Source organism: Sprattus sprattus (assembly GCF_963457725.1).
Source record: "Sprattus sprattus genome assembly, chromosome: 1".
Lineage (NCBI taxonomy): Eukaryota > Metazoa > Chordata > Actinopteri > Clupeiformes > Clupeidae > Sprattus > Sprattus sprattus.
This window is the reverse complement of record NC_137920.1, coordinates 28428964-28450761: the sequence shown is the minus strand read 5'-3', so window position 1 is coordinate 28450761 and position 21798 is coordinate 28428964. Positions and strand designations below refer to the sequence as shown.

The window sequence follows — 21798 nt, the reverse complement described above, 5'->3', positions numbered from 1 at the left end:
CCAAACACAGAGTGCGGATGAAACAGCTCTACACTGCTCCCTTTGAGAGGAACAGTGAGCGAGTCAAGGTGTATCGCCTTGGATAACATCAGATGCGATGTGGATGAAAACTTGTGGCCTAACCCTGAAGATCGCAGGGATTAGATAAAGGAATGTTGTGGGTTTTTTTAGTACTCCCTTTTTACTGGGCTTTTTGCTGTTGCTTTTTTGTTCATGGATATTTTGTTAACTTTAAACAATACTGTAAAACGTTTTCTGTTGTATCATACTAAACAGTATTTCTACTATACCTCCTAGAGTAAACAGTGAAGAAAAAAAAAAACTGATTCGCTTTTTACTGGAATGCTTTTGAATGTGAACATTACATGTGGATATACAGTTCCCAACCAAAACATTTGGCGCAAAAAAACAGTGGATTGCATGTTTTGCATGCAAATACCTGTAAAACTGAAACATAAAAGTTTATGCAGTTTTTGTAATGTCGACAATAGCCAGTATTTTGAAACCTGGTGTACTTTGATTGGCTGCATGTTCCTTGTGAAGTGAAAACAAGAGTTATTCTTTGAAAGAATAATTTCATTTTGAGTCAGATGTCCAGTGTTTTGGTAAAGTTAGTGTGTGCAGAGAAAGATGTCTTCTATTTTGAAATGAAGAGTATATAGTTAACAAAATGTGCTTTTGAGAAGAAAATGATCTATTTGGCCAATTGTGTTTTGTAGGTGTAAGTCTGTGTTAAGAGTTTAGAAAAAGTATTTTAAGTATAGGTAAGCGCTCGTTAGCGATGGAAAAAATACTGTAAGGTATTGACAAGACTGCCCAATTAGCTTCATGAGTTCAGGTAACTGAGAACTTTGTTCAGCCAGTGGGTTTTAGTGTTTTAGCAATTGTAAAAAACTGTATGTGCGCAAACACATGACAGCTTAATTGTAGACACACCAAACAGGTTTACATTTTTTTACGATCGGATACACACTAAAATCAAAAGTATTACACAATTATCAAAACCTTCACTCAAGGAGCAAAACAACGGCTCAGATCTGCACAACTATAAGCACATTTAAACATCACACTTTTTTGCGAAACCATACACACAAGTGATTTGCAAAGCACTAAACACAGTTTTATGCTTTAGACACAGACGTACATCAAGAGGTCACTTCCTTGCAATTCCAAAACACTCTGTCAAGTTTATGAGCCGGTCGAATTAAAACAGCCATCAAGTGCCCAAACACATGATTGCTTACAGTTTTGTACGATCGGATACACACAATTTTGACTGCTCGGTTTTGTTTTTCAATCTCCTCACACAATAAGCACAACCACACCCAATGAGCAAAACATCAGATCCATTGCAAAATGAAACACTCTTGTAAAATCTATACACTCATTTAACCAAAACCATATTTTGTTACCATATGAAACACACACATTGCATATACTGAATTCTGTTTGTACCACTTACACACTTCTGTTATAAACCTAAAACACTTTTAGCAATACTACTTCTCAGTGATGAGAGTAGTGTAAGTGAAGTACACAGAGAAAGTGAAAATACACAATACAGTAAAAACACTACACAAGACCAATGCTGAAAATATTATTTACGTAATTCTCTCTACTAGTGCAGTGCCCGTAGGAATTATGTAGTGTTAACAGACGTAGGTGTAGCTGTTGGGTAGTGTAATAGCAAGACATGTTTGCACTCCACATAGGTACAGGTTAGACTGAAGTAATACGGGGCACTTTTTACATATCATTATTTTGAGATCCGGGGCTAGAATCTCTGAGAACACTTTAATGTAAGACCATTGGTAACCAATAAGATTAAGATTTTTGAATGTATAGTTCGCGAAATATTTGTATTTTACCGTTTGCCGTGCATTGAAATGCATTGGGTTTAGCGTCGCTAAACCCAATGCACGACAAACGGTAAAATACAAATATCTCAAAAACTATAAATTCAAAAATCTTCAAAATCAAGGATGCACAGGTTCATGACATGCGTAAGCTACATGCGAAATATCATAACTAACGTATCTACCGTCAGGGAGATATGCCCTAGACAGACTACTCTGAAAGGTATGATGGTCCCATATGGTTTCCATTCAGACTGCACTTATTCAGATCAGAGTATTTCTATAGGAAACTCACCTTGTTTCACTGCCGTATGTAGCCTAGTCTGTGTTTTCTTGTTCCAGTATGTGTAAATAATAAGCCACTTAGCTAATTGTCTTGTTGCAAAAACTGACAATCGAGTTTGACCATCCGGTTTTATAGGTTCTGAGCGTGACATAGCTTGTTTGATTGTGACGTAATTTCGGTGCACAGTGGGACTTGCTACGGGAAAAGATAACCCATTGTTTCCTACGGGAAACGGTAAAATACAAATATCTCGAAAACTATAAATTCAAAAATCTTCAAAATCAAGGATGCACAGGTTCATGACATGCGTAAGCTACATGAGAAATCTCATAACTAACGTATCTACCGTCAGGGAGATACGCCCTAGACAGACTGACACTCCACAAACCCACACACACACAGATTCCTGGATTTATAGATAGATATACCCAAATCAGTCAACATGGAGAATCGCAACAAAACATGTCCCAGTTTTCATGCTACTTCAGCAGTGTGCATAACACTGTAAGCTCAGCAAATATCAGACAAACGTGAAAAGATGTTTCCAGTACAGGTTACAATTCCATTTACAGTCAAAAAAAAATAAATCAGAAAAAATACAGTACAAATAAAGTTGCATTTTACCCTGATGTCTTTTTAGGACTTCAGGTTGCCAGTGTTGACTGAAAAACCTGATGGACATTGCTGTATTGAAAAGGGCATGGTCACCGATAATGTTCGCTTGAATTTCTCTGAGCCTGATAGCATTACGTATTTGCCAAAATCATGTTTACAGTATGATCTCTCTATCTTGTTCTTGCGTGAATATGGGCCTGTCCTCCTTTCAAGTTTACAGTATTTGATACATTTTGAGCACATTTTCCTCCTGCTTCAGGTCTTCCTCTTCCTCTACTTCCACCTTGACCTCAGCCTCATGGCATGGCCTCGGCCTCTTCCTCCTTCTCCTCCTCTGTGGATTCCCCCTCTCACCCTCACCACTTCTTCTGACTCCTTCCATTTTGGTTGAAGACAGATTACAGTTACTCATCTGCTGCATTTTTATAGTGCTTAAACCTGTTTGTTGTGTTTGGGCATTGAAGGCTGTGTTTATTTGACCGGCTCATACGTGTGGTAACTTGACAGAGCGTTTTGGAATTGTAAGGAAGTGACCTCTTGATACACGTCTGTGCCTAAAGCATAAAAGTGTGTTTAGTGCTTTGCAAATCACTTGTGTGTATGGTTTCGCAAAAAGTGTGATGTTGAAATGTTCTTATAGTTGTGCAGATCTGAGCCGTTGTTTTGCTCCTTGAGTGAAGGTTTTGATAATTGTGTTACACTTTTGATTTTAGTGTGTATCCGATTGTGCAAAAAAACTGCAATTGTAGACACAACAAACAGGTTTAAGCACTATAGAAATGCAGCAGATGAGTAACTGTAATCTGTCTTCAACCAAAATGGAAGGAATCAGAAGAAGAAGAAGAGTGAGGGTGAGAGGGGGAATCCACAGAGGAGGAGGAAGAGGAAGAGGCCGAGGCCATGCCATGAGGCCGAGGTCAAGGTGGAAGTAGAGGAAGAGGAAGACCTGAAGCAGGAGGAAAATGTGCTCAAAGAAGAAGAAGACCAAATGTATCAAATAAACTTGAAAGGAGGACAGGCCCATATTCACGCAAGAACAAGATAGAGAGATCATAAACATGCTTTTGGCAAATACGTAATGCTATCAGGCTCAGATAAATTCAAGCGAACATTATCGGTGACCATGCCATTTTCAATACAGTAATGTCCATCAGGTCTCTCAGTCAACACTGGCGACACTGACAAATCCTAAAAAGGCATCAGGGTAAAATGCAACTTTATTGGAAACATCTTTTCACCTTTGTCTGATATTTGCTGAGCTTACAGTGCTATGCACACTATTGAAGTAGCATGAACACTGGGACATGTTTTGTTGTGATTCTCCGTGTTGACATGTTGACTGATTTGGGTATATGGAGAGAATTACGTAAATCATATTTTCATCAGTCTTGGGTAGTGTTTTTACTGTATTGTGTATTTTCACTTTCTCTGTGTACTTCACTTACACTACTCTAATCACTGAGAAGTAGAATTGCTAAAAGTGTTTAAGGTTTATAACAGAAGTGTGTAAGTGGTACAAACAGAATTCAGTATATGCAATGTGTGTGTTTCATATGGTGACATTATAGTTTTGTTAAATGAGTGTATACATTTTACAAGAGTGTTTCAATTTGCAATGGATCTGATGTTTTTGCTCATCGGGTGTGTGGTTGTGCTTATTGTGTGAGAAGATTGAAAAACAAAACCAAGCAGTCAAAATTGTGTGTATCCGATCGTAAAAAACTGTAAATGAGTGTATAGATTTTACAAGAGTGTTTCATTTTGCAATGGATCTGAGGTGTTTTGCTCATTGGGTGTGTGGTTGTGCTTATTGTGTGAGGAGATTAAAAAACAAAACCAAGCAGTCAAAATTGTGTGTATCCGATCGTAAAAAACTCCAAACACTATAGAAATGCAGCAGATGAGTTACAGGTTTTTTTTATGATTGCTAAAACACATTTCTTGAAACAGTCACCCATTTTCTCAAAATTGTAAACTCAAAACCTCATCTTCAAGCACTATTTACAAATCCTCTGAATCCCCTTGCAAAATGAAACTTTCGCCTCAAAATCAACCACTGCTCTCAAATCATAATCAAAGTGATCGAAATGATATACACTTTCAAGCAGTGAGTAAACAATACACCAGAAAATAGAAAACACATTGTTCAAAACATATAGTTCTCAAGGAAAAGTACATGTTTAATCTCAAAACAAATTTCATATTTATCCGTCATCTTTTGATGAACAAAAACATGTTCTCTCATAGTAGCTAAAATTGTATCAGAAATTACTATTCTGCTTTGCTCTAATTTGTGTTGGTTCTTTCTCCTCCTTGTACCCCTATAGTACTGTACCCTGCATCTCACTACTCACAACGCACTTGTTCTTTGTTGATATGAACTCTTCAAAACACAACACAAAATTCTCTGCTTTAGACACAGATTTCAATTGTTAACCACACTTTCTTCAAAACACTAAACACCATCCTCTCTACTTTGCACACTTCATCAATGCGAAAACCTCCTTGTTTTCAGACAGAACCCACTGCTATTCAAATAGCAAAACTTCCATTTCCAAAGCTGTTGTGCAATTTTAAATCAAAACATAAGCTCCTGGTTTGGAGAACAATTTATGGCAACATTGCAGTGAGAGGTGACCAGAGAGGCAGAGGAGTGAGAGTAAGAGGAGGAGAAGGAGAATGAGTAAAAGGATGAAGAGGAAGAGCAAGAAAGAGAGCCATTACTGTATCTCTTTAGAGATTCAGGCCAATGTGTTCAACCATGAGGTCAACATGGGTTTGACCATACATGAGGCTGGCCAGAGGGTTCAACCAAACATAAGCCGCTTCTCAGTTGCATCCATTCTCCGGACATTCAGAAGAGATTCTCATGACACTTAACTTCATGAGAATATGATACGTGTTTGCAGTGGACATATTAAGGCCATGGAACTGGCTATAAAATGTTGAGTAAACGACATTCAAGGAACCGAGTCAGTAAAATGATCCCAACTTCCCATCAATATTTCTAAGCACAAATGTGAAGGTACACGGTGAGCCAGTATTCTGTGTATATGCTTTGTCTCCCTCCTTCACTGGCTGAAACCACCGTACTGAGAGCCAATCAATTTATAGCTTACCATGTGACATCAGGTCAAGCTTAGTTTGGTGTCGGCCGCTTTCTATCCTTCCCTTTCCCGCTTCTTCTCGAAAATCTTGAATTTCAATGGCCTTAATAAATCACTCTATTTTGTCAACGACTCTTATCTGCGAATAATGAGTCAAATTGAGCTGGTTGAGGAGTCAACTGGATATTTGTGTGACGTGTTTGGTAAAACAATGGATAACACCCACTGTTACGTAATCATTGTACTGAAATTGGTTACAATGTAACAAGCTTTTTATGTTTTTCGTCTTGAGATATTTTGTGAGTTGAAATGGAATGTAGATGGTTCATGAATTCAATGTATCTTTGTGTAACCTTATCAACGTGCATGTCACAATGCAGGTGTAATGCTTTTGAGAGACCCAAGGCGTTCCACATTAACAAAGCAAATATAAACGAAGCAGTTTTTTTCTCTCTCTCTTTTGACTGCAATTAACAATATGAGGTGCAAAATCATGTTTTTTTTTTTTTTTAGATTTGACCATCACCAGTGTAGGAAGAGATGCATTCAAATGAAATGTTGGGTGGCTCTTAAAAGAGCCTTTGTTTAACTACAAAGAGCAGCACGCGAAGCGCAATATTTACTTCTTTTTAGGGGCAGCCTTTTTCGCCTTGGTGGCTTTAGGCTTGGCCACCTTGGGTTTCGCTGCCTTAGCTTTCTTGGGGCTCTTAGCTGCCTTCTTGGGTGCGGCGGGCTTTTTGGCCTTCTTGGGGCTCTTCGTTGCCTTCTTGGGCGTAACGGGTTTCTTGGCTTTCTTCGGAGACTTCTTTGCAGCAGCTGCGGGCTTCTTTGCCACTGCCTTCTTGGGCTTCTTGGCTACAGCGGGCTTCTTTGCTGCCGGCTTCTTGGCTTTGACGGGAGCCTTCTTCGCAGGCTTCTTCACCTCTGCCTGTTTGTTCAGCTTGAAGGAGCCGGACGCGCCAGTTCCTTTCGTCTGAACCAGTGTGCCCTTTGAGACGAGACTCTTGATGGCCACCTTGACACGAGCGTTGTTCTTTTCCACATCGTATCCACCAGCGGCTAAAGCCTTCTTCAGGGCAGCCAGAGAAACTCCCTTCCTCTCTTTGGATGCAGTGATGGATTTGACGATAAGCTCGCCCACACTGGGTCCGGTTTTCTTGGGCCTTGGTGCCTTCTTCTTGGGAGACTTAGCAGGCGCGGCAGCTGGGGCAACTTCAGCCATAGTTTCGTGGTGTCTAACGATCAGAGTACGAGAGAATCGAGTGAACGAGTACCACGAGTCGCCAGCGGGTTGTATTTAAGATAGGCATGAGAACCGTTGAGACTCAACTGAAAGAGCTCTCCATTCCTCTCTTCCGTGATGGACTCGCTTGTGTTTTCTCCACTCGCATTTTGTAACAAAATGTGTCTAACGAAACAAAATGTGCGGATATGAAGATGTCGGTTGTGAAGTTCACACCTTGCACTTTAAAGCAAACTTAAATTACCTCGCATTTTCACCCTTTCCGTGTTTCAACGAACAGAGAACCGTAGAAGTGACAGGGGCGTCGTGGCAACCCATATTTCTTTTCTGAGGAAAACTCCTCTAAAAAAGTTGTAAAATCATTTGGCATTTGCACCTCGGTGAGCAATAGAACAAACCATGGACCTCTATGACCCGTATAATCGGTAATAAAGTACCCTGTGCGAATCTGTGCTTTTCAGATGGGATCTGTTTGGACTTAGTGAAACACATGGCTGCCAGACATATTCGGCCGATCCGACATCACAGCAGACACACATCCTAATGGGAATGCAGACATTTTGAACATTTATTGGAAACAAACACTTTGAACACTTTCGTAAATACAGATACATTTAAAGACAATCAAAGTTGTAGCCCATATGGTCGAATACAGTTCGTGCCTTTGGGACGATTTCAGGTTTGTACTATACTGAACCCAAAAATGAGCGGTGACCATACCATTTTCAATAATGTCCATCATGTCTCTCAGTCAACACTGGCACTCATTCTGGAAAGAAGAAAAAAAAAACGTATTTGTACTGTATTTTCAGATCTTTTATTTTAGTTTTACTGCAATTGTAACCTGGATACAGAATATGTTGGTCTGATATTTGTTGAGCTTAAAGTGTTATGCACACTACTGTAATAGCATGACAACTGGGAAACTCGTTGTTGTGATTCTCAATGTTGACTGGTTTTGGGTGTATGGAGAGAAATTAATTATATTTTCCGCAGCATTGGTCTTGTGGTGAATGTATTGTATATTTGCACTTTCTCTGTGTACTTCTCTTACACTACCCTAATCACTGAGAAGTAGAAATGCGACATCTGCTTATAGTGGTGCAAATCTGGGCATATGTTTTGCTCCTTGAGTGTAAGGTTTTGTTCATTGTGTAATACTTTTGATTTGAGTGTTTATGCAATCGTACAAAACTTTGGTGAATGTATTGTATATTTGCACTTTTCCTGTGTCGTTCACTTACACTCTAATCACTGAGGTGTAGAATTGCTAAAAGTGTTTTAGGTTTGGAGCAGCAGTGTGTTACTGGTACAAACAGAATTACAGTGTTTCACACAAAAAACTTCATGTACCAATCAGTCGACCCAATTTGGCATTTCTTCACACTCCCTTATCTGTATAGACTCTGACTTTCCTGCTTTACACTCTAATGTCAATTACACATCACCTGGTCAAATCACTACACACAATGTTCAGTTGTTGCAGACACTTTTCAAGTAAAATCTCAAAGCAACAACAACACACAAATATAAACATTCAGGTCAGTTGCCTGTGATGTGGATAATGCCCCCCTGCCCGACAGGAACCGTAGGCATGTTGTGAAAAAAACGATAAGTTATATGTTTCATGCGTGTGTGTGTGTGTGTGTGTGTGTGTGTGTGTGTGTGTGTGTGTGTGTGTGTGTGTGTGTGTGTGTGTTTGTGTGTCTGAGTGTGTGTGTGTATGTGTGTGTGTTTTAGTGTGTTTGTGGTAACGCAATTTGTTTTGATAAATTAGTGTATTGTTTTTAGATGCATGTTTAATTTTGCAAAGGATGTGAATTGTTCTACTAATTGGGTGTGTGGTGGTGCTAATTGTGTGTAGTGTTTTGAAAAACAGGGCCCTGTTTTCAAAAATGTGCTTCTGCAATCAAGAAAAAACTGTAATGATATTGTTCCATACATCATGGTATAGTGTAGGCGTGGATGGGTTACAGGACTGAGAGGAAGTTTAACGATAAGAGATATTACTTGCAGGTGTACATGTTATAAGATTGCATGCCTTTGAATCATCAGGTATTTCCGTTGGATTGCCTACACACTAAACCCTGCCTCACTAGCAAGGCACAATAGACTTACACAGACTGAACTATAAGTCCCACTTGGTCCAGGTCATACTCTTTTCTACGCCATGCACTTCACTATTCCCCATCGCAGCAGACATCAACATAGGAGAAGAGGAGGACAGTTTCACAAAGAAAATAAGTTTCTCTAACTGTGACACAGAGAAAAACACCATTTAATGTTTAAAATCTCCCTGAGCCTTGCCATGCTGATTTTGATGATTATTTTTTCAGAAAAATGCAGGGGGCTGGATATCCCCCCTTCATCTGCAGTTGGCTGTGCGTAACGACGAGGAGTTGAACAAATTACTTTGTGGTGTCACCATCGCACAAGGTGGTGTGTTAGGCTCAGAGCTTGGGGTTAACTTACACTTTCTACTCCCCTTATATTTGATGGCAGTAGTTACTAGTTACGATTTTACACAAGCTTTTAAAATCCAACAAATTGTTAAAGAAGGCTTCTCATGTCTTACAAATAGAAGGGTGCAGTCTCAGATTTCAAATGTTCATGAATTGTTAACAGCTCCACCAAATAGTGATTTTCCCTCTAAATGTCTCACATTGCTTAAGTCAATAAACGTTCCAATGATCTCACATCTCACCAAAAGTGAAAGACTAGTTAAAAGGTGAAAGAACAGATTGTGGCGATACATACGTGGAGTAGCAATAGTTTCAAACGTTTCAAAAAGTTAAACGAGACTTTGACTCATTGTTTTAATATGGGCCACCATAGACCCTGAACAACTAGAGGCTCACAAAAATCTCAACAATGGGCATCAACAGGACGTTTCTGAATGTATAGTTAACCTTATGTCACCTCGACAATTATTATGTTGTTTATACATTGGCTGAGGTAGTTTGGTCTTTCTGGCTGTGTCCAGACAACCCAATGGTAGTACATTGAGTGTCTAAATATAGTGTGTTTATGTTCAAGTATGTATCAAAATCAAGCTAGGCTGCTAGTGTTTACATAAATGCAAGTAACATGAATGGCATTGACCAGTGCCTGCTACACCAGTTATTAAAGAAAACAACATAAAGTCCTTTTCTGATAGGTGTATGTGCCAATTGGTGGGGGGGCAGAGTGGCACTTTAAGCAACTTGGAATGAACTTTTAAAAAGTAATTGGGTGGCTCTTAAAAGAGCCTTTGTTTGATAGTTTAGAGGTCAGATTTACTTGGACTTCTCGGTCTTCTTGGGCAGGAGCACAGCCTGGATATTGGGCAGTACACCACCCTGAGCGATGGTCACTCCGCCGAGCAGCTTGTTCAACTCCTCGTCGTTGCGCACAGCCAGCTGCAGATGGCGGGGAATGATACGACTCTTCTTGTTGTCACGGGCAGCGTTGCCGGCCAACTCGAGAATCTCAGCAGTCAGATACTCGAGCACTGCAGCCATGTAGACCGGAGCACCAGCACCAACACGATGAGCATAGTTGCCCTTGCGGAGCAGCCTGTGAACACGGCCCACGGGGAACTGGAGTCCAGCCCTGGAGGAGCGAGTCTTGGCCTTTGCTCTAGCCTTTCCACCGGTTTTGCCTCTGCCGCTCATTTTAGGAGTTGTATGGGTTCTTCCGAATACTGAAGTGTAGCAAAACGGGGAGGGGAGTGTATTTATTCTCCTCAAGCTCAGCGTTGCTCATTGCCTCAGTGGTTGAGGCGAGAATACTGAGAGCCAATCAACGTGTAGGTCCTGCGGGAAGACAAACGTTGCTTCATTTTGGCGCCTGCTGGATATCCTCCTTTCCTTTTGTGCGTGATCTCCAAAATCACTGAATATTTTAACGCATGCAATAGTTAAAACGACACCTTCCAGTTTAGGTTGCAGCTTGGTTTCCAGATATGTCAGTTCAATGGTCACAATAATCACAAAGTCCCAGAATCTCCATGTATTGCGAACACCTTTAAAATGGAACAAACTGAAGTGGTTAGGTGATACAAAGTATCTAATGGACCGGCTTGTAATCATGTTTGAATGATACAAAAATAACAACGATGAGCAGAATTCTGCAAGCATATTTCAATTTTTTGGGGATCCGTCAGCTGTATTTAATTTAAATAGAATTTAATAGCTTATTAAAGATGTATTAACAACACACTGTTTATTTATTATCAGCCACTCTGGCTAAACTTCACTTAAAGATTAACTTTTCTTTCTGGCTCTAAAGCAGGTGAATACATACTGCCATACCATGTGTGTTCATTGCTTAATTGGTTGGTGGGGATTTAAAACCTTGATAGACTTTACATCTTCAGCTGAAAATATTGCAAACGTAGCTTGAGCTTGAAGCATACATTACTCATTACGACCAATTGTTTTTATAGGAACAATGCATTTGAAAGACCGCACACCATCATGGGTAGTTGGCTAGCGAGAAAGAGGGTTACATACACCACTTTAAAGACAGATCCCGTAGCCTTACTATGAAAACAACTATTATAAAATGGACTGTATGGGTTACAAAGAGTCGAGCTCCCAAAGGCCATGGATCCTTTTAGTGGTTCGGTCGGTCATAATAGTTACATTTTAGACAAAGAGGATTGGATATAACCGTCCACTTAAATTCTATGTACTTTGAATACTGAATGACGTGTCAAGGTGACGTACAATTTGCTGCATGTACGCGCCAACACCAGTAGAGAAAAGTAGGAGGGACGGACGAGGAGGAGTGTTTATAGTCTTCAAACAGGTCCTCCAGATGGATATAAGACCTCGTACAACACGCTGAGGTGCACACATTGCTGTAAAACTAAAACAGTGACAATGAGTGGAAGAGGCAAAGGAGGAAAAGGACTCGGTAAAGGGGGCGCCAAGCGTCATCGTAAGGTTCTTCGTGATAACATCCAGGGCATCACTAAGCCCGCAATCAGGCGTCTTGCTCGTCGTGGCGGTGTGAAGCGTATCTCTGGCCTCATCTACGAGGAGACCCGTGGTGTGCTGAAGGTGTTCCTGGAGAACGTCATCCGTGATGCCGTCACCTACACCGAGCATGCCAAGAGAAAGACCGTGACCGCAATGGATGTCGTCTATGCTCTGAAACGCCAGGGTCGTACTCTGTACGGTTTTGGAGGTTAATAATCTTTCACCTCATTCTGAGACAAAGGCTCTTTTAAGAGCCACCCAAATACTTACGTAAAACATGATTCCAATTGCGTTTATATTGAAAAATGGGAATGTTCAATACCAATGTGTGGTGTAAGATGTCAACTATGGCGCACTAATACTGAATATAACCTACAATGCACAACACGGCCAACAGCCACTGTAAATGCATAATTATTTATTTTAGTGAGCCTTCTCCTGTTAGGTTCATTGTAAATGTATTCCCACTGATTTCATAGCTTTACTGCTTAATGATAAGCATGGCTATATCCCCACATGCAATACCAAGTTCAAAAGTACAATTGTATGAGCTGATCCACGTTATATGGAAGTGGCGAATATACCAAGAGTAGTGTGTTTGCAAAAGTATTGTGAGGCAATGTAAAATGCAGGCCATTGCCAGGGAACTCAAAAGTCAATGAAAAAAACAATCTCACCAACAAAATCCCACGAAGATACTCTGGGGCCCCCTACAAAGTCATACACGGCAAATCTTTTTTGAGTTTTTCCTAATCTGTTTGGGATAACATAGGACATACAGGACAACTGAAAAAAAAACTGTAACTCCCATAACAGGGAGCACTCCTATGGAAACCAAATTTGAACCAATAATCAAACCAATAATCAAATTCACATCTTAGTCTTTTTGACATGTAGATATTCTAACTGAAGAAAAAAAACGATTCAGTTATTGAGTCATATGCTGCAACTCACTTTCATGGATGCACGTATAGGCTACTTGAATCTCTCCTATAAAGACTTTGTCAGTGTTTACGATGCAGATTTATTGAAAATATGTATCACTAACAATGAGGCTTAATTAATGCCGCAGGTCTCGTATATTGACTTCATTTTGGTCATGCCAAGGTAGCTCAGAAAGTGCGGGAAGATGACAAAAGAAGGGGAAGTGCGGACTAAACTATCTTTCTGTGGTCAGAGCGGGCTTAGTAGACGGACCCGCCCCTGCGCTTCAAAGTAACCAACCATCGTCTGGGATTCTGGTCATGGCTGGCCTAGGTGAAATATTAGCATAGAGTGCTGTATATATAGAGGTGGCACGACTGCATGCAGTACCGCAGTTCTGTCTGAATCCTCATACAGAAAGCATCATGCCTGAGCCAGCAAAGCCCGCCCCGAAGAAGGGCTCCAAGAAAGCCGTGACCAAGACCACAGCCAAAGGCGGCAAGAAGCGCCGAAAGACCAGGAAGGAAAGCTATGCCATCTACGTGTACAAGGTCCTGAAGCAGGTCCATCCCGACACTGGCATCTCCTCCAAGGCCATGGGCATCATGAACTCTTTCGTGAACGACATCTTCGAGCGTATCGCTGGAGAGTCTTCCCGTTTGGCTCACTACAACAAGCGTTCCACCATCACCTCCAGGGAGATCCAGACTGCAGTGCGTCTGCTTCTGCCCGGCGAGCTTGCTAAGCACGCCGTGTCTGAGGGAACCAAGGCCGTCACCAAGTACACCAGCTCCAAGTAAAGCGTTTTACGCTTTTCAACCCAAAGGCTCTTTTAAGAGCCACCCACATTGTCTTTGAAAAGCAGTTCCAACATAATCAAAATCTCCTTATGTTTTCAGGATGTTCCTCTAGAGAGGGTTGCGCCTACCTTGTTTCGGAAAATCACATAAGACTCCACTATCACACATTTTTGTAATATGAACGATGATCAAACCGAATTCTGAGCTCGAAATACGCACCTTGTGCGCATTTTTAATGTTGTACGTCAACTGCAGCCTAATTCTAAAACCGAAACGACATATGTGGAGCAGTTTTGCAATGCAGAGAACACAAACTGCAACACACTGCACTATACAATAAGTTTGCGTGTAGATGACTCGATACACTGGCCGCAACAACGTAACACAAAAAAAAAAAACCCAACGGTTCCAGATGTTGCACTCGTCTTTTTTTGTCAACAACAGGCGTGTGACAGGGAGTTGCAGAGTACGTCGCAAATGTTTAGGAACATTGTTTTGCATATGGTGCTGTCTTCCATCAGATGTAGTTCTTGGTATCGCTTCACCTTAGTCTTTAACTTCGGTTCTGACTGATCTTGAAACAAATACAACTGCAGTTATCATGTTATAGCTTAAATTTGTATGCACTCACTATTTTTATTTTATATTTATTTGATTTAAATTGTTTGGCATCACTGTGCACGTACATCCGTTGCTGTTCAGCACGTTGAGCTGCATTGTTCTGTATGAAAGGTGCTATACAAATATAAAGGTTATTAGTAATACTACTACTATATGCCCTACACATAGTGTATATGGTAAAAAGAATTTTCGGTCATTCTAGCGTCGGCTTTCAACCGTGACTTCTACTGGGGGGCTAAACATACTGTATGGTAGTAGCTAGAGTATAGTATGTGCGTGGGCTATTAAATAGCGTGTGTACCAACACTGGATGGAAAATGAGCTTTCATGAGTTATTTAGGTGGCTCTTAAAAGAGCCGTTTGTTTTTCTTGACGTTGTCGGGATCAACTTAAGCACGCTCCCCGCGGATGCGACGGGCCAGCTGGATGTCTTTGGGCATGATGGTCACCCTCTTGGCGTGGATGGCGCACAGGTTGGTGTCCTCAAACAGACCAACCAGGTAAGCCTCGCTGGCCTCCTGAAGAGCCATGACAGCAGAGCTCTGGAAGCGCAGATCGGTTTTGAAGTCCTGGGCAATTTCCCTGACCAGACGCTGGAAAGGCAGCTTGCGGATCAGCAGCTCAGTGGACTTCTGGTAACGACGGATCTCTCTCAGAGCCACTGTGCCGGGCCTGTAACGATGGGGCTTCTTCACTCCGCCGGTGGCTGGTGCGCTCTTACGAGCAGCCTTGGTGGCGAGCTGCTTTCGCGGAGCCTTTCCTCCGGTGGACTTACGGGCGGTTTGCTTCGTTCTTGCCATTGCAAAGTCTGCTTCAATGCTAGGAGTATGCCAGTACGCAAGCAAGCAGGGTATTTATAGGTTACAACCTCGACCAGCCCCCTGATGACGTTTACTTGCTGGCTACCGCTGATTGGTATTCAACGCCCTGATTCCGGTGGCGCCTAAAATTCAAAGTACAAAGCCCTTCTCCTACTCTACGAGCGTTTTTGCCTTAATTCAGAAATTCGTTCAGTATATAGACGCTTGACGTACAAAATGTATAATCTTATCCAACAACAACGCAAGAAGTGTTTGCTTGCATTTTTAATGTACATATTTGCCAATATCTTTATATTCACTGGCAGTCAATGCCTTATGATACTAAACTTTAAGTTAACTTGGTATTATCAAATGTATTATACATTTTCATTGTGGGAAAAGGGGGTCATAGTTAGCAACTGTGGTTTTCAGAGTACTGTGTGTTGGGCACACACAGGCATTTGAGACTGGAATCAGATTCAAAACCTAGAACCAGCGACCTCAGGAGTGTCCCAAATGCATGGTCTAGTTACCAATCCATGTACTTGGACACCTTTACCGCACATATGTGTGAATCTCTTTCACTAAATAGATGTGAGTTTGTATGTTACAGTACAGAAACTTGAAATGCTCCTTTCACATTAACTTCATATTCCTTTAGAAAGCCATAGGCAGTTCCTATTTTCCATGCTTATATCTTATCTGCAAACATCAAGTCCAACTTTCACCCATTACATTTGTGCATCATGCCGAATAGAGCCTGGGAATGCCCATTCTCAAATAGATGTGGGTGGCTCTTAAAGTTTTTACCATTGAATAAACACTCAAATCAAAAGTATAACACAATTATCCAAGTCGTTTGCAAGGAGCAAAACCCGGCCCAGAGATGCACCACTATAAGCACAACGTCAGTGCACACTTTTTGAGAAACAACACAGTGATTTACAAAACACTAAACACACTTGCATTCATTACGACACAGAAGAATATCAAGATGACACTTCCTTCCAATTCCAAAGCACCGACTGTCAAATTACCACACCTATGAGCCAATTGCTAAAACACAGCCATCAAGTGCGAAAAAACACATTAGTGCTAACATTTCTTTATGATTGAATAAACACTAAATTCAAAAGCATTACACAATTATCCAAACTGTATACTCAAGGAGCAAAACCTGGCCCAGATTTGCACCACTATAAGCTAAATGTCAGCCTCACACTGTTTGCCAACCATTACACACAGTGATTTGCAAAACACCAAACACATTTATATTATTGCACACAGATATATATCAAGATGTCACTTCCTTGCAATTCCAAAGCAGTGACTGACAAATAACCACCCCTATGAGTAATGCAATTGCTTACAGTTTTTCTCGATTGTTTACCGTTTTTTAAGATTGGATAAACGCTAAAATCAAACGTATTACACAATTATCAACACCTTAACTCAAGGAGCAAATCAACGTCTCAGAATTGCACCACTATAAGCACATGTCAACATCTCACTTTTTGCGAAACAATACACACAAGTGATTTGCAAAACACTGAACACACTTGAATGCTTTAGACACAGAAGTATATCAAGAGGTCACTTCCTTGCAATTCCAAAACATTGACTGTCAAATGACCACACCTATGAGCCTGTCAAATAAACAGAGCCATTACAGTTTTTTACAATTGCTAAAACACATTCTTGAAACAGTCACTCATGTTCTCTAAACTCTAAACACAAAACCTCATCTTCAAGCACTATTTACAAAACCTCTGAATCCTCTTGCAAAATGAAACTTTTGCCTCAAAACAGTTTTACCTGTGCTCAAAATCAAACACTGCTGTCAAATCATAAACAAAGTGTTCAAAATGATATACACTTTCAATCAGTCAGTAAACAATACACCACAAAATAGAAAACACACTGTTCAAAACATATAGTTCTCAGGGAGAAGTACAGGTATAGTATAGTTCTCAGGGAGAAGTACATTTCATATTTATCTATCATTGACTTTTGATGAATGAAAACATGTTCTCTCTCATAGTAGCTATACAAATGTATCAAAAATAACTACTTTGCTTTGCTCCTATTTGTGTTGGTTCTTTCTCCTTCTTGTACCCCTATAGTACTGTACCCTGCATCTCACAGCTCACAGCCCACTCTTGTTCTTCGTTGATATGAACCTACAACCAGTCAAAGTCTATTGAGCAATCAGTACTGTTACTGTACCAAATAGAAAGCACAATGTTCAGGGCCATACAACTTGTTTTCGTTTTGTCCTTATACAGCCTACAATGCACTGTAGGCCTACTACAATATACACTACCACAGTAAAAGGGACACAAATCAAAGGAGTCAACCTGGTGTTTACTTGTCCTCCTCCCCTCACATTGTTTCTTCTATTCATTCTCAGACTTTCTCCTTCCCACCTTCAACAACCTGTTTGCTCCCTAAACTGGCTCATATTGGTTGTGTCACATCATTTGATACAAGTTAAATACATTTTGAGTGGTTGTGTTCAATCAATGACATTTGTTCTCTATTTGTATTTGATTGTTGCCACTTGTGTTTACCAGTATGGATGACATGTGAATTAGAGTGCCGAATGTGTTTTAAGACTGAGAATGTGTTTAGAGTTTTGCTGAAAAGTCTAAGTGAGACCTGCAAATTGTGTTTTGCCATGAGAAATAGTTTAAGGTATTGACAACAGACTGCACAATTAGCTTCATGAGTTCAGGCAACTGAGAACTTTGTTCAGCCAGTGGGTTTTAGTGTTTTAGCAATTGTAAAAAACTGTAATTGACACACAGCTGATGTATGTTGGGTATATTGGGTCAACCACAGCTGATTCCAGTCTGGCTTAGAATCAATGGCATTACTTAGGTATACAGTAAAAGGAGGACTTTGAGGAATGATGTTTTTGGAAACAGAAACCGAAAAAGATGTCTGGACGAGGAAGAGTTAGAGCAAGGGGCCCAGGGAGAAGAGCAGGCCCAGTGAGAGGAGCAGTGAGAGGTGTAGTAGTGAGAGGAGCAGGAGTAGTGAGAGGAGCAGGAGAAGTGAGAGGAGCAGGAGTAGTGAGAGGTGCAGGAGAAGTGAGAGGAGCAGGAGTAGTGAGAGGAGCAGGAGTAGTGAGAGGAGCAGGAGTTGTGAGAGGAGCAGGTCCAGGGAGAAGAGCAGGCCTAAGGAGAGGGCAAGGTAGAGGTATAAGAATGCGTGGTGGTGGCATTCTAAGGGCTACAAGGGCAGTAGTGAGTGATGGAATTCGTGCCATGTGATAAACCACGGTCTTTCACTAAGAGAGGCTGGTGAAAGAGTACAGCCCAATTTGAGGCGGTCAACGGTTGCGTCAATTATACGCATCTTTCAACAAACCAACAGGTAAGTTTGCATTTTACATGGATTGTTTCTATTCTCACTTGACATGTCAATGAGGCCATACAGTAATGCATATGTTGATGTTTTTTGTCCCTCAAAAGAATGCAACGTCTTCCTCCCTCTGGGGGAAGAGGAAAGCTCCTCAATCATCAACAAGAGCTTGCCATAGTAGATATGGTTGTTGCAAATAATGCAATTAAACTGCATGAGATTCAAAGCAGAATTTTGGAGGAGCAAGAGATATTTCACAATATCAATAGCATCAGCCTCGCAACCATTACGCGGACATTGTCCAAACACAGAGTGCGGATGAAACAGCTCTACACTGCTCCCTTTGAGAGGAACAGTGAGCGAGTCAAGGTGTATCGCCTTGGATAACATCAGATGCGATGTGGATGAAAACTTGTGGCCTAACCCTGAAGATCGCAGGGATTAGATAAAGGAATGTTGTGGTTTTTTTTAGTTCTCCCTTTTTACTGGGCTTTTTGCTGTTGCTTTTTTGTTCATGGATATTTTGTTAACTTTAAACAATACTGTAAAACGTTTTCTGTTGTATCATACTAAACAGTATTTCTACTATACCTCCTAGAGTAAACAGTGAAGAAAAAAAAAAAACTGATTCGCTTTTTACTGGAATGCTTTTGAATGTGAACATTACATGTGGATATACAGTTCCCAACCAAAACATTTGGCGCAAAAAAACAGTGGATTGCATGTTTTGCATGCAAATACCTGTAAAACTGAAACATAAAAGTTTATGCAGTTTTTGTAATGTCGACAATAGCCAGTATTTTGAAACCTGGTGTACTTTGATTGGCTGCATGTTCCTTGTGAAGTGAAAACAAGAGTTATTCTTTGAAAGAATAATTTCATTTTGAGTCAGATGTCCAGTGTTTTGGTAAAGTTAGTGTGTGCAGAGAAAGATGTCTTCTATTTTGAAATGAAGAGTATATAGTTAACAAAATGTGCTTTTGAGAAGAAAATGATCTATTTGGCCAATTGTGTTTTGTAGGTGTAAGTCTGTGTTAAGAGTTTAGAAAAAGTATTTTAAGTATAGGTAAGCGCTCGTTAGCGATGGAAAAAATACTGTAAGGTATTGACAAGACTGCCCAATTAGCTTCATGAGTTCAGGCAACTGAGAACTTTGTTCAGCCAGTGGGTTTTAGTGTTTTAGCAATTGTAAAAAACTGTATGTGCGCAAACACATGACAGCTTAATTGTAGACACACCAAACAGGTTTACATTTTTTTACGATCGGATACACACTAAAATCAAAAGTATTACACAATTATCAAAACCTTCACTCAAGGAGCAAAACAACGGCTCAGATCTGCACAACTATAAGCACATTTAAACATCACACTTTTTTGCGAAACCATACACACAAGTGATTTGCAAAGCACTAAACACAGTTTTATGCTTTAGACACAGACGTACATCAAGAGGTCACTTCCTTGCAATTCCAAAACACTCTGTCAAGTTTATGAGCCGGTCGAATTAAAACAGCCATCAAGTGCCCAAACACATGATTGCTAACAGTTTTGTACGATCGGATACACACAATTTTGACTGCTCGGTTTTATTTTTCAATCTCCTCACACAATAAGCACAACCACACCCAATGAGCAAAAACATCAGATCCATTGCAAAATGAAACACTCTTGTAAAATCTATACACTCATTTAACCAAAACCATATTTTGTTACCATATGAAACACACACATTGCATATACTGAATTATGTTTGTACCACTTACACACTTCTGTTATAAACCTAAAACACTTTTAGCAATACTACTTCTCAGTGATTAGAGTAGTGTAAGTGAAGTACACAGAGAAAGTGAAAATACACAATACAGTAAAAACACTACACAAGACCAATGCTGAAAATATTATTTACGTAATTCTCTCTACTAGTGCAGTGCCCGTAGGAATTATGTAGTGTTAACAGACGTAGGTGTAGCTGTTGGGTAGTGTAATAGCAAGACATGTTTGCACTCCACATAGGTACAGGTTAGACTGAAGTAATACGGGGCACTTTTTACATATCATTATTTTGAGATCCGGGGCTAGAATCTCTGAGAACACTTTAATGTAAGACCATTGGTAACCAATAAGATTAAGATTTTTTAATGTATAGTTCGCGAAATATTTGTATTTTACCGTTTGCCGTGCATTGAAATGCATTGGGTTTAGCGTCGCTAAACCCAATGCACGACAAACGGTAAAATACAAATATCTCAAAAACTATAAATTCAAAAATCTTCAAAATCAAGGATGCACAGGTTCATGACATGCGTAAGCTACATGCGAAATATCATAACTAACGTATCTACCGTCAGGGAGATATGCCCTAGACAGACTACTCTGAAAGGTATGATGGTCCCATATGGTTTCCATTCAGACTGCACTTATTCAGATCAGAGTATTTCTATAGGAAACTCACCTTGTTTCACTGCCGTATGTAGTCTGTGTTTTCTTGTTCCAGTATGTGTAAATAATAAGCCACTTAGCTAATTGTCTTGTTGCAAAAACTGACAATCGAGTTTGACCATCCGGTTTTATAGGTTCTGAGCGTGACATAGCTTGTTTGATTGTGACGTAATTTCGGTGCACAGTGGGACTTGCTACGGGAAAAGATAACCCATTGTTTCCTACGGGAAACGGTAAAATACAAATATCTCGAAAACTATAAATTCAAAAATCTTCAAAATCAAGGATGCACAGGTTCATGACATGCGTAAGCTACATGAGAAATCTCATAACTAACGTATCTACCGTCAGGGAGATACGCCCTAGACAGACTGACACTCCACAAACCCACACACACACAGATTCCTGGATTTATAGATAGATATACCCAAATCAGTCAACATGGAGAATCGCAACAAAACATGTCCCAGTTTTCATGCTACTTCAGCAGTGTGCATAACACTGTAAGCTCAGCAAATATCAGACAAACGTGAAAAGATGTTTCCAGTACAGGTTACAATTCCATTTACAGTCAAAAAAAAAAAATCAGAAAAAATACAGTACAAATAAAGTTGCATTTTACCCTGATGTCTTTTTAGGACTTCAGGTTGCCAGTGTTGACTGAAAAACCTGATGGACATTGCTGTATTGAAAAGGGCATGGTCACCGATAATGTTCGCTTGAATTTCTCTGAGCCTGATAGCATTACGTATTTGCCAAAATCATGTTTACAGTA

At 40.3% G+C, this 21798-nt stretch overlaps 5 protein-coding genes across 5 annotated transcripts; 2 read left to right on the top strand and 3 right to left on the bottom strand.

Annotated features, from left to right (window-relative positions):
* Positions 1 to 6483: 6483 nt before the first annotated feature.
* LOC308367002 (histone H1-like) lies at positions 6484 to 7086 on the bottom strand (the record flags this gene model as incomplete). Its single annotated transcript, XM_080840824.1, has 1 exon — positions 6484 to 7086. The coding sequence occupies one exon, from the start codon at positions 7084 to 7086 to the stop codon at positions 6484 to 6486; it is 603 nt and encodes a 200-aa protein (XP_080696950.1).
* Positions 7087 to 9998: 2912 nt separating this feature from the next.
* On the bottom strand, positions 9999 to 10760 carry LOC308375575 (histone H2A-like; the record flags this gene model as incomplete). The annotated part of the gene is made up of 1 exon (XM_080851739.1): positions 9999 to 10760. One exon carries the CDS (start codon positions 10758 to 10760, stop codon positions 10383 to 10385), a length of 378 nt encoding a protein of 125 aa, XP_080707865.1. The 3' UTR covers positions 9999 to 10382.
* Positions 10761 to 11972: 1212 nt separating this feature from the next.
* On the top strand, positions 11973 to 12350 carry LOC308367972 (histone H4; the record flags this gene model as incomplete). Its single annotated transcript, XM_080842005.1, has 1 exon — positions 11973 to 12350. One exon carries the CDS (start codon positions 11973 to 11975, stop codon positions 12282 to 12284), a length of 312 nt encoding a protein of 103 aa, XP_080698131.1. The 3' UTR covers positions 12285 to 12350.
* Positions 12351 to 13420: 1070 nt separating this feature from the next.
* LOC308376682 (histone H2B 1/2-like) lies at positions 13421 to 13795 on the top strand (the record flags this gene model as incomplete). The annotated part of the gene is made up of 1 exon (XM_080853121.1): positions 13421 to 13795. One exon carries the CDS (start codon positions 13421 to 13423, stop codon positions 13793 to 13795), a length of 375 nt encoding a protein of 124 aa, XP_080709247.1.
* Positions 13796 to 14805: 1010 nt separating this feature from the next.
* Positions 14806 to 15216, bottom strand: LOC308376672 (histone H3.2; the record flags this gene model as incomplete). The annotated part of the gene is made up of 1 exon (XM_080853110.1): positions 14806 to 15216. One exon carries the CDS (start codon positions 15214 to 15216, stop codon positions 14806 to 14808), a length of 411 nt encoding a protein of 136 aa, XP_080709236.1.
* Between the last annotated feature and the right edge of the window lie 6582 nt (positions 15217 to 21798).